At 37.4% G+C, this 13,220-nt stretch overlaps 1 protein-coding gene across 1 annotated transcript; it reads left to right on the top strand.

Moving 5' to 3' along the window:
- The first annotated feature begins 4,729 nt into the window (after positions 1 to 4,729).
- LOC121296961 (leukotriene C4 synthase-like) lies at positions 4,730 to 12,537 on the top strand. Its single transcript, XM_041222933.1, has 5 exons — positions 4,730 to 4,948; positions 8,296 to 8,395; positions 8,482 to 8,552; positions 8,800 to 8,881; positions 11,647 to 12,537. The coding sequence occupies exons 1-5, from the start codon at positions 4,888 to 4,890 to the stop codon at positions 11,798 to 11,800; spliced, it is 468 nt and encodes a 155-aa protein (XP_041078867.1). The 5' UTR covers positions 4,730 to 4,887; the 3' UTR covers positions 11,801 to 12,537.
- Positions 12,538 to 13,220: the final 683 nt, after the last annotated feature.

Here is a 13,220-nt window from a genome sequence, read left to right on the forward strand (position 1 = left end):
AGAAAACAAATATATAGTAAGGATGTTCAAAATAATTTAAAGGGACAATTAGGAGGATGCTTAAGCATTAAAAATAAATAACCTAAACTTGAATTGGTTTATGGTCTTGGGTACCCATGGAATATGGCATTGACCTCAGGCCCAATAGGGCTGCCCTGTTGAGTTCATATGGAAGCATCTGTGTGTTGTACATTATCCGATTGTGATCCAGTCTTGGTTTACAACATACCCTACCACATGTTTTTGAAGGAATCAGAATTTGAGCATATATGGTGGAACCCATGTCTCTGCACATAAGAATGTGATGCACTGTAGTCTACGTTTTTTGATTAATTTAATGCTTGTGAAAAGTGCAAGTCATCTCTTATCCAAGATCCCTGTTCAGTGAGATGCAGCAGAGATTAATATAACCAGTCATAACTGCTGCTGGAACTCCTCTGTGCTGTGGGATGAAGCTAGATTTAGTTACTATGCCCCTGAAGTTTAACGCTACCTTGCGATTTTTTATTTTATTAATTTGACACCACCTTCCAATGACCTGATCTGAATCAAACTATTCCACACACTCCTGCTCTCTTTTGCACCCAGTGACTATTCCCTCGTTAACCACTCCTTACCCTTTTGATGATACTCTGCTTTTTCTGGTAACTGAGCAAACAGAAAAGTACCTTTCAAGCTATGGTGAGTACAAAGTATCTAGTAAGATCATTTGTAGTACGTAGAGTGTCATTGTGCAGAACAATATAGCTGAATCAGCCCATGTCTGGTGCAGTCAAAAGAGGGTGACTTTAGGGGTTGTGTAAAGGAAAAAATAGTGGACTACATTTAGGATATTTAGCTGAACCCTTACAGTTTTTGTGTGAACTGTTCATGTGAGGCAATATATGTCTTTTTAAGAGGTCATGAAGAGACTGAAACAGAGGAAGGAAGGAGCTACAGGAAGCTGGGTATGAGGGAGGCCCTTGATCTAACATTGAAAAAGGCTTGATAACAGAATGCCTTGATTGGTATGCTCTGTCAGCAGAACTGAATTAGATTTGAAAAAGTTTGGATAAACTATTTTTTTAAATAAATTTAGTCATCTCCAATTTTTTTACCCTGGCTTTTCTCCCCAATTATTATATGTATCCTCTGCTCATCGCTTGCAACCCCCTCGCCGACCAGAGGCTGGAGCACGCGTTGTCCGAAACGTGCTCCTGCTAATCAGTCATTTTTCGCAAGGTGGATCCACAGTGAGGCCACCAGACCTGTAGCGCCAGAGGACAACACAGATCTGGAGGCTCCACTGCCCTACCCGGGCAGCGCTCGGCCAATGGTGCGCCACCCCCTGGGAGCTCCGGCAACGGTCGGCTGTGACACAGTCTGGACTCAAACCTGCAATCTCCAGGCTATAGGGTACATCCGCGTGGAGCACCTTTGCTGGATGCGCCACTCGAGAGCCCCCAAACTTTGTATTTTAAATAGTAGCACAGCAGCAACTCCTGTCCAAGTTCGTAGGCCTGCATGTCAGTGAGAAAGGAGTGAGAGTTGATGAACAAAATGCTACCAAGACAAAACCATACTAATGAGCAAGTTTTTTTTTATTGTCCTATACTAGAAGAAGATTGATTCCCCAGACTCTACAAGGCTGCATAAATGATCATCACGTTTACACAGAAAAAAAAAAATGGAACAATACAGAACCCTCTCAAAGCATCAGCCCATGCAACACGTAAACATGTTGTTGGAGGTTTTGAATATCAGCAAAGTCGGAGATCTGGGATAATGTTTAAAGGAAATGTCAGCAGTTGTTTCCCTTGAAATGATAACCTCCTCTGCAGTTTGTTGTCAAGCCACTGGCTCTCGTGTATAAAGAAATGTTTCCAACATTGCACTGTGTGACCCCATTTTGTTAGTCTGTGTATCAGTATTTTTTCTGTTCATGTTACTGTATATTGGTGAAATTATTAGAACTGAATCTACTTCAAGAATGGGTTCTTAGTGAAGGGCAATTCTTTTGAAGACCTTTGTCACGGGATGTATTAGTTATCTGCTAGAATCAACCAGCTTAGGTACCATTTAATAGCAGAAAACATTGGCATTTACCCAGTTATTACAATGTCACTAGTTATTTATTCACTGTAACTTTAAATTCTACAAATAATGTATTATACACAACATATATTAAGGATGTTGTCCTTCAGTATTGCAGATGATTATCAGTATACAGTGTGATATGTGTATAACACTGATAATAGGTTGAATGCCACTTTTTATGTTTTGAATTTTGACTATCCCTTGTGGGCAAATTCTCTAGTCCTGTAAAGTAATTGGAGAAACCTTAGTAAACCAGATTTGCTTTTAACAGAAGGGCCTTCTCTGAATTGACTACAGTTCAGTTCCAGTGTGGGAAACTACACATTTTAGTGGTCAGTGACTTTTCTCCTTGCATTGTTCTAAATGTACCATCGTGGTAAAACAATGGAATGCTAGTATTTTTGCTGTCAATAACTTACTTTATGAAATGTTTAGCCATTATATTCCATTGATGAGTTTTTTTTTTTAAATAGTTTAAAAAAAAAAAAAAATCTATTCTTTATAAAAAAACAACATTATTATTAATGTTCCTAAACTACATTATTAAGTTTTTTCCTTTTTTTTTTGTAAACATTTTGTAAACAAAGAGAGGAACTAATACTTGGAGAGGCATGTTGGAGACTTTTAAATACAAGTAAAAGTACACAGGAAGTAAAGTGTTTTTTAAGGTTACATATTTGGTGTAATGCAGTGAATCTGATGAAGTTGACTTTATATAAGAGCATAAGAAAGGTTACAAACGAGAGGAGGCCATTCGGCCCATCTTGCTCGTTTGGTTGTTAGTAGCTTATTGATCCTAGAATCTCATCAAGCAGCTTCTTGAAGGATCCCAGGGTGTCAGCTTCAACAACATTACTGGGGAGTTGATTCCAGACCCTCACGATTCTCTGTGTAAAAAAGTGCCTCCTATTTTCTGTTCTGAATGCCCCTTGTCTAATCTCCATTTGTGACCCCTGGTCCTTGTTTCTTTTTTCAGGATGAAAAAGTCCCTTGGGTCAACATTGTCAGTACGTTTTAGAATTTTGAATGCTTGAATTAGGTCGCCGCGTAGTCTTCTTTGTTCAAGACTGAACAGATTCAATTCTTTTAGTCTGTCTGCATATGACATGCCTTTTAAGCCCGGAATAATTCTGGTCGCTCTTCTTTGCACTCTTTCTAGAGCAGCAATATCTTTTTTATAGCGAGGTGACCAGAACTGAACACAATATTCAAGATGAGGTCTTACTAGTGCATTGTACAGTTTTAACATTACTTCCCTTGATTTAAATTCAACACTTTTCACAATGTATCCGAGCATCTTGTTAGCCTTTTTTATAGCTTCCCCACATTGTCCAGATGAAGACATTTCTGAGTCAACAAAAACTTCTAGGTCTTTCGTAGATTCCTTCCACTACAGTTGTTTACAAATACAGAAGAATTTTGCACTACAACAAATGTGTTATTTACTACAACATTTGTATCTATAAATGCAAAGTCATGTGTTGGCTTTCATTTGAATGTGAACCTTCATCATAGAGACATTTTACAAAACGTCAACTGATAGCTCTGTGTATATTATTATTATTATTGATAATAATATCATCTCGTATAACATAATTAATACATGCTGTGTAGGAACTTACCAAAATACTATTTGTTTTCTATTGCAACGCCACCATTATTAATCATTTAACCAACACGCCTCTGCACCCCACACAAACATATAATCATGAGAACGGCTCGTATGATAAATAATAATAATTTGAACAGTGTAAATACTTATTTGAATACCATGTTTCATAAACACTGTGTTTTACCCTCCCTGTACGCCGAACTGTTTGGTATGTTTTATTACCTGTCTCCCTATCAGTCGAAGTCAAATCGGTTACTTGCTCAACACACTCATACCAAGGCTCCCTTCGTTTTTCACGTGTTGTTTTCAGCACTTCCTTACTAACTGTATACTGTAATGTTCATTTTTATAAGCAAAATGGAAAGTGAAATATCACTAAATTGTATTTTCTTCGTTCTAGTGCTGATGTCTAGGCTTTTACAAGAACTACAGTAGCATGTGTGTTACATTTATTCATATTTGAGATAAAACAAAATAAAACAAACAAACATTCTATACATAAAATTACCTGGTTTCAGATGATTCTGTTGGAGTTGTGAATGAATATTGCGTCCGCAATATTTCATTACATCAAAAACAATTTGGTTAGTCGTGTTAAAACACAGACGTGTTAAGAATGATTTAGCAATGTAGTCCTATATTGTTATTTTTTTTAAAAAATGATTATTATTATTTAAATACATTTACTTATATAAATGATAATGGAGATAAAAAAAATGCAGACACGGTAGCAAAACTGAAACTAAAGTTAGAGAAATAATACAGTACACTGTCACATTTACGAAAATAAACTGCTAAAAAACTAAAACACAACACTATGGTGCTGGTTTGTCGATGATCCCGCAGTAAACACCGTACTACATAAAGTTTGAAGTTGAGTGTATAGCAGGAAATGCGACCCCTGCTGGAATCATGCTTGTTCATGGTTGAGACAAAAAAAAAAAAAAAAAAAAAAAAAAAAAAAAAACCAAAAAAACAACCCTCCCCAAAGCATTTCCGAATACAAAAAAAAAACAAACAACAAAACAAACTGCCGCGCTATTAAAATTCTGCAACCTGGGGGAAGCACCCTCATGATATCGTCGCTTAGCCGATTGAAACAGATGAGTGGAGGTCCGCTCAGGCTTGTTCTTAAATCATCTAGTGCGTAATAATTGAAGCTAATATATTTTCCTTTATTTCTCAGAAGTACAAAGTGAATGATGTTGGATCAGATGGTGTATGTGGCCGCTGTAACGGTTTTAGCGGTAATTGAGCAAGGTAAAAGTCTTTTTTTTTCTTTGCAAATACAGTTTTAGAATATTAATAAATATGAATATGAATTTCGTATCTGTTAATTTTATTCTGCCTACAATTACCAGGTAACCATAAAAACACAATCAGGAATAAAAACAAATTCTGCATAACAGGCATTTTTTTCGTCCAAAAATCAATATTTATATAAATATATACTGTATATAAAACGTTATTATAAATTGTTAAAGCTACGGCTACTTAAATTGAGGGGTTTGATTTTGTGGTTTGCCACTTTAACTTTAAGTCTTTCTGTTTCCCTATTAAACATGGTCCATTATTAGGGGCTAAGCCAACTCACCTGCATTCTGCATTGCTTACCTCTGCCCATTCAGTCATTGTATACCTGAAGAAACAAAGAATGAAAGTAAAGTTATCACAATTAATGGCAAAGCCTCTGAAACATGTTCCACGATTAACAGGTTTCATTATGTTTCAATGAAGATCTGAAGTAATATATAGAAAATAATAAAGGTAATGTAACAGAAGTTAACACTAGTAAAATCCATAGGAGGGAACCACTCTTTTGAGGTTATGTAACCTACAGCCCCTCCCTTGCAATTCAGTTGCACTGTAATATGATCACAAAAGAAAGTTGTTGTTCCTACTCTGCCTGTGTCTTCTGCCTGTGATTTCATTAGAATGTTGATTAGATTAAATCCCAAAATTGTTAGCCTGTATTCATTGTTAATGGTGGCATGTTAAGCGCAGAACATAAAATGAACGCAGTACAGTACTATTTTAAAATGTGCTTTAAGTACAGCGTTCGTGTGTCTTATAAATTACTAAATTATTGATATTCTATCAATATTCTCTGGTATTGTATTGATAATTGATACCAGAACTGGTCTAACTTATCGCCCACTACTACTGCTAAGTTTGAAATAGGGACTGGGGTTGATGTTTCCAGTTCAAATGGCACGTTCTGCTTTTTGATGAAAAAGTAACTGATACCTAAAGTAGAATGTTTCCCCTATAACGAGTTTTTGAACAACATTACTGCTGCTGTTGCTCAAACTGAATTGTTCTCGTCGACACAAGCGAGAAGTTGTTCCTTGTTCTTGACTATTATATAAATCAGTAAACTTAAATTTACATGACCTTCCTCATAATATAGTAGAAAAGCCAAAAAGGAAAAGTACCCATGTTCTTTAACCTCTGCACTAGAAATCCAAAAGGTTGTTTGCATGAGTAACACAAAACATAAAGAGATACTTCCCAGCATCAGCATTTTCTTAAGGAGGAAGTAGCTTCAAATGTTATTTAATTGCTTTTTTTTTTTTTTTTTTTTTTTTTTTGGAATATCAGTGGTGCATTTTTCTCTATATCAGCCTTTATGCGGATTTTGAACTTGGAGAATCCTAAATCCTGGAACTGAACAGGGCTTGTAGGATACTGTAATTCTGATTATAGTATAAAGGCTGCTGTGAAAACAGTATGTAACACATCAATGGGAAAATCATCGCACATTAAGGTTGCACACTCATATGCTCATTTCTGAAACCCCCTACCTTAAGAAATGTTCTAGAGGTTTTGAAGGCACGTTAGTTAAACCTGACAGATACAACAGCAGAGAACACTCTTAGTAGAATGTTAAACATGCTTTGATGCACTTGTTTCTGTAGAAACACCACCTTTTGGAGAGGAGGACAGTCTGCTTTCATTTTTCGTATATATTTTTAAAGACAGCTAGCCAGTAGACCAACATGTTTGTCTCAACTTTTTGTTACTGTTGCTGTGTAGTATCTCGGTGTATTACACAAAGTGATTTCCTGGTAATCATCTGTTAAAGCTCTCAGGCGTTTACTAGACTTTTCACATTTTAACAAAACAACAATGCAGACATGTAACGGGGGTTTGTTACATGTGTGGGTCATTACTGAACAATACTGAGTCAGGCACAGTGCATTGGGTGTTGACAATCTGCACAGGCACGCAGATTTAATAAACATAGGTGCTGACACTAGGGTACCAGCAATGGTAACCTTAGTGTCACATTTAATGAAGAAAAGAAAATAAATCTAAAGTGAGCTAGCCTCATTAAAAGAGACATCCTGCGCCAGGAACCATATACTCTACGCAAACCCTCTCTATACACTGGTTGGGATCAACCTCTCCGAAATAAACCTACTTCTGGGCTGCCGGAGTCCCTGCATCCTTATGGCGACTCCTGCCTCTTCAAACGGCCTTGACTGGGCAATGCCATTCACAAGCACCATCTTGCAGTTGAAGAGTTGCGTAATCAATCCTGTGGAGCGGACACTCTCCTCGATTTCAACAAGCACAAGCTTTCGATCAAGCGCCCGACTGTGTAGCAATGGCTCGAGCTGTGGGACAGATGCTTTTTGAGCTCCACACAACCTCCCCGGACCTCCAGATCAGCTCAGCGCCAGGCGATCATAACTGCTCAATTGGTTGCCCAGCAACCAGTGACAGGGCTCTCCCTGTCACTCCAGCAAACTAATATAATTTACTTATAATTAATACAGATTTGCTCATTGATATTAATTTCTCAGACATTGAAATTATTGAATTGGGCACCCTAGGGTTGTCTCTCTGTAGTAACCCTAAGATTGGATTTGAATTAGGGTTCTGGTTTGTAGGGGATTTTAGAAAGTACCAAATAACAAAAACTATGATAACTATGTGCAATTACTTTATGCCAACTGCATGAAATACCAAAAAACATCATTATAAGATACCAAAGAAACTTCTACAAGCTGTATATTACAGAGTTGGGGTCCGTTCCATTTTTTTAATAAATTCCAATTCCATTTCCAATCCCAGTTCCCTTTTATACAATTCCAATTCCTATTCTGTTTTTCGGCACAGTCTTTACTGAGGTTTATGCCTTAGGCTTTATCAGGTTACCTGAGAAGTTCATTAAGTTGTATTCAGTGTCTGTTTACGGAACAAAGCATTTGTTGTAAAATGATTGCGATAGGAATTTGAATTGATTAAATGGGAATTGGGATTAGAAATGGAATTGACCCCAACTCTGATTACATATGTAATTTTTACAGATTTTATGTAGCTTCTATATGGATAGCAGCACCACCATGTAAAATGTAATCGTAAGGTCGGTGCTGAAAGATTTGAAGTGCATGCTATTTATGTCAGATCCACACAGAATTCCCAGGAAGACAGTTGTATAAAGCTAATCTTGACTTTTGACGTTACAAGGAAAACAGAAGTCTGTAATGCGTTATGGAGTTGGATGTATTCACCACAATGGCTATACAATTTATTTTTCAAATGAAATGGCAATCCGGGTACGAAGTGGGTCGAAGTATAACTCATCTTGTTTGTTCCAGCCTACTTCTCCCTCCAAGTGATCTATGCCAGGCGGAAATATTCTGTGTCTCCTCCATGCATTGCTGGGCCCCCAGAGTTCGAGAGAGTCTACAGAGCGCAGTAAGCCTTTCTGTGGTGCTTCTTGCCTTTCTTTATTTCACTGTTCACATCTGTAGTGTTTAGTGCTTTTGCTACTGTTTTTGCAGGGTGAACTGTGCAGAATATTTCCCACTCTTTGTCTCCATACTTTGGGTGGCTAGCCTCTATTTTAGCCAAGGTAAGCATTCTGTGTAAGCCACACTGGAAAAAGATATGAGAACACCTCAGCAAATTCTCCAATTACAGAAACAGGCTCATTAAACACAACTTAGCAGGCAGACGTTTTATAAGACAGTACTCCAGGAAACCGTCAAGACTGTTGGTTTTACCAAGTTATATATGGTATATCCTGAACTTGCCAAATGTATCAATTTAATAATAAAGTCAGCAATCTAAAGCTGCTGTTTAACTTGTTTTTTTCCAAGTTGTGGCACCTCTCTGTGGACTTCTCTACCTGTATGGCAGATACCAATACTTCCATGGCTATGCCCAGTCTTCTCATGGGAGGTAATGACTTCCCTTCTTCAGCACTGGCTATGAGGAATTTCTGTACATGTTCCAGTCATTCTTAACATGTGTTACCTATGACTGAATTGGAACAATCAAAGTGAAGTTTAAAACACTGGGAACATTTTTAAAGAGATTATGTGCTTTTAATTTAGATCCCCCTAGTGTGGGAGAATGGTGTGCTAACAAAGGGACAAGCCTTGATGGGCCAAATGACCTTTTCGTGTTCCCAAACTTTTTTTTATGTTCTTCGGTCAACCAGAGTTATTACAAGCTTGTGGCTTTAATGGTCAGCATAGAATGAAAGTTTGTCAAAGTATCAAATCCCTCTAAGCATATTTGTAGTAGCTAGTGAGATAATAGTCCAAATCCATCTAAACAAATTTGTAATAACTATCAAGGTAATATTCCTAAACTACTACAAATCCACTGGGAACCTTTATAAACATTTGCAACATTGTAAAGGAACACAGAAATTCAATGTGGGAATTATTAACCTGTGGTTAAATAACACAAGGGAAAGGCTTCATTTAATTAACAACTGCCTTTATAAAGATATAACAATTAAGCTAGAATGGCATATCATTATTATAATTAGTTATTTCTTAGCAGACACCCTTACCCAGGGCAACTTACAGTTGTATACAAAAAATATATATCAAGAATTACAGTACAATTAAGAGCAAGATATAAAATGACTTCAGTCCTAGTAAAATCATATATTTTGCACTTGTGTGGTTGACAGCATTGTCCTTTTATGCCAGGTGTTAGGATATCCCTTCACTGTGCAGCCCAGCAAAACTGTTGATGGGCCTGGACTACTAAAGCTTGGGTATAGGGGCTGATCTGTATGACTAAGGGAATACAGTGGTCCCTTGCTATAACGCGGGTCTCGGGGGACACACAATATGAGAGTTATAAGAGCGTTATAAATAGGGGAGGGGGTGGGGGCTCCGCGAGATACATCATAACACACATCTGACTAAAATACAAAATAAAATAACTCCCTCTCTATAATGCACATACAGTGAAGCAAAAATGTAACTTACTTTCCGTGATTTATCCATTCATAAAGCACCGTGTAATCAACACTACATTTTTTACAACAAGAAAAAAAAAAGGTAACATTTCCACCCGTGGATCACTTTAATTAGCAGTTTTTAAACTATAAATAGTCTGGCTAAACAGCGGTCGGGAGTTCAGTTTGAAGAAACAGACAAGCAAACCAAGTGCGAGTAGGAGAGGGGAAGAGGGAATGGGCTTGCCCCAGGATTGGCTGTTGGAGCTGGGCTGAAGCAAAACTGAAGCGTCTCTCGCAGCAAAAAAGTATATGCATTAGGAAAGATAACCATGTAATAGGCCTAATGTTTATTTAGTTATAAAACAAATGCTGAATAAGATGTTTGTTATAAAGTGACAGCTCAGGTTTTATTCAGTTCAGACATTGTATCAAAAGGGAGAGGCAGAAACGGAAGTTAGACTGAGAAGTTGTTCATAGTTTGAACACCACCGGTACTGTATTTACTGTAGAAGTATTGCATGAATCACTAGTATAGGGAAACGGGGGACATGTTATGAGAGTGTTATATCCGAGGCGCGTTATAACAGAGAGCCTTATAGCGAGGGAGCACTGTAATACCTGTACTGTCAGTGGCACTAATTACTGTAATTACTGTAATAGATTTTTATATATCAATGTATTTATTTTCATACTACCATTAACAAATTCTGTAATTATCAAGACACCCCCCCTCCCCTCAATTATCTGTAATACCGGAGGTGGCTGTGGTTATTTTAGATTGCTGATACTGCTTGGCAGTATCTTAAGCACAAACAAGATTATGTCTCAACACATTTGCAAAAACAAACATGCACATTGCAGGCAACTTTTTCCTAAAAGCAACAAAATAAATGCTATTAGCAAGAGTATTATTTCCATATAACAAAATATATCCGGGCCCCAGCAAAGCTCTGAACAAACCTCTCGCCCCGCCAACCCCTAACTGCTCCCCCAGTCCTCCTTTTAACCCTATGCACCAGATAGCTCCTCCTCTAGAGCCTACAGACCTTTAATAACAGTACATCATACACATAACTTATTTGAATTCCCCCCTGTAGCTACAATGCAATATTACATAACGTTATGAATTTCTACATATTTTAATAATTATTAAAATCCCACTTTTTATTAAATTAATCCTGCAAATCCCCATTAAACTCCATATTCAATAGTCCTGGTTTATGTAATTATTATTTTATTTGTTTCTCTTTTACTTTTTAAGTTTTTAACAACTCGGCAGCACATTTCTTAGGAGATGAGCACCTCCCCTTTGAAACGCCTTCTGCCTTCAGTGCAGCAAACAACATAACCCTGTTTTTTTTCTCTTTTTTTCCCCTTTGGATAACCCGATCTAACCAACCATCTGCACCCTACCCATCGATCACGCATTAACAGGTAAGTTACATTTTGTTTTCCTTAACATCACTTTCATTTTGCCATAACTACGTATATTTGTTATTTCTACCTTATGAACAATATGGCTCAAATAATGTCCCGATGCTTTTGATGCCACCTAAGCCATCACAATGATCTAGAACAACAGAATAAACTTTAAACTGCTTAATTACACTAGAACAGTTTGTAATGAAAGGGAAACTTACAATGTCACAATTTCCAAGCCAGTCTTTGAACCTTGTGCTTTTGGCACTACAGTTCCGTGCTCTCTCCCTAACCAGCCTCTTCTCTGTGTGTCTTGTACCCACAGGCTGGCTCCAATGTACTTCAGCGCTCGGGTTCTCTGGATTTTGATTGGTTTCTCCACAGTGGGGGTCCTCAGTGACCTGAGCAAGATTTATTTCGGAGTGGCTTTTCTTCAGGGCCTGAAAGTCTTCCTCCGATCGTATTGGATCCCATTCTAGGAGGACTGGGTTGTGGTTGCTGTGTTATAGTTGACTGAAATCACTCTGAAATACTGTTGTGTTTTTGTTATCTTTTTTTAAAATATATAACTGCTGTTTCTCTTTGTTTTAACTATGAGCTGCTCTTTGGTTCTATCAGCCATAGGTATATGTTTTGTCAGCTCGATCAGCCAAAATGACTTTACAGATGTGCCAGCCCCACCAGTGCAAAGAAGTGCCTTACCAGCAAAGCAAAAGGAAACTTGATCCATAGCAGCAGATCACTAGAAGGTGTTGGTTTTTACTTCTATAAATATACTTTGGCTTATCTAGCTAGCCTATGTTACATCTATCTTGATAAAAATGAAGAACAGCTCCTATTGCAATAAAAACCAGTAAGTATGACTGCAGACATTATAAAACTGAGCAGTAAGAAAAACAAAAAAAAAATCTGAAGGTATTTTAAATCATAATCCACAAAACTCACTCAGAAGAGCAGTCTGCCTCCTACAGTAAAGACTGCCAATTGTGCACAACCTATGTGGTGATTATGTGATGTGCATGAGGATAGGATCTGCATTTACATAAGTCTTGCAAATGTTTTGCTCAGTTTACTTGTTGTTGTTTTTGTAAATGTTTTATATTATTCATGTTCTATTCACAGTATATAGAGAGAAACTATGTGTAACCAGCAGCTGCAGTGTGGTGTCCAGGCATGTGTCTAGACCACAGTATGAATAAAATCTATTCCTTTTGAACTCGTATGACATAAGAGAAACCATGCAGGGGAGGCCTACTTGGAGCGATTCATTAAAATAAAATAAAAAATTCAGATATCCTTACTATGTTCAAAGGCGACCTGCAATCAAACTTTCTAGGCATGTTACATATAGGTTTTAAATTAAGGACTGTTAGCACACTTTTTTGACACAGTTAATGCAGTGGATCAAATATTATCCTAAAATAGAGAACAGCAGGGCCACAAATATAGATTGTACTTTATTATTATTATTATTATTATTATTATTATTATTATTATTATTATTGAATCTATTAAACCCTAGTCTTAAAACTCATAATGGAGAAAACTGGGAACTGCAACAAGAAGAGTGCACTAGAGTGGATATTTTGAAAAGAGCTTTGAAACAGACTTTAAAGTTATATGTGAAAAATGTTGTCAGGATGTTAATAATTCAAAGAAAAACTACAGGTACATTATTTAAAACATTAAGGTCATCAGCATATGCAGATAGCCTGATGGGGGCACTGTTGGATGCAGCTGGCACAGCCAGCCCGGTTAGCTTCTCCCTCAGCTGATGCAGGTAGGCTCTATAGAGAGGCAGTAGAGCGTCCCTGAGAGGGGACACTCAGATCATTGTTTACTTTCACCAGTCTAGAAACATAATATTAGAAATAAAAACAGGGCCAAAACCAAATGCCT

Source organism: Polyodon spathula, chromosome 22, assembly GCF_017654505.1.
Source record: "Polyodon spathula isolate WHYD16114869_AA chromosome 22, ASM1765450v1, whole genome shotgun sequence".
Lineage (NCBI taxonomy): Eukaryota > Metazoa > Chordata > Actinopteri > Acipenseriformes > Polyodontidae > Polyodon > Polyodon spathula.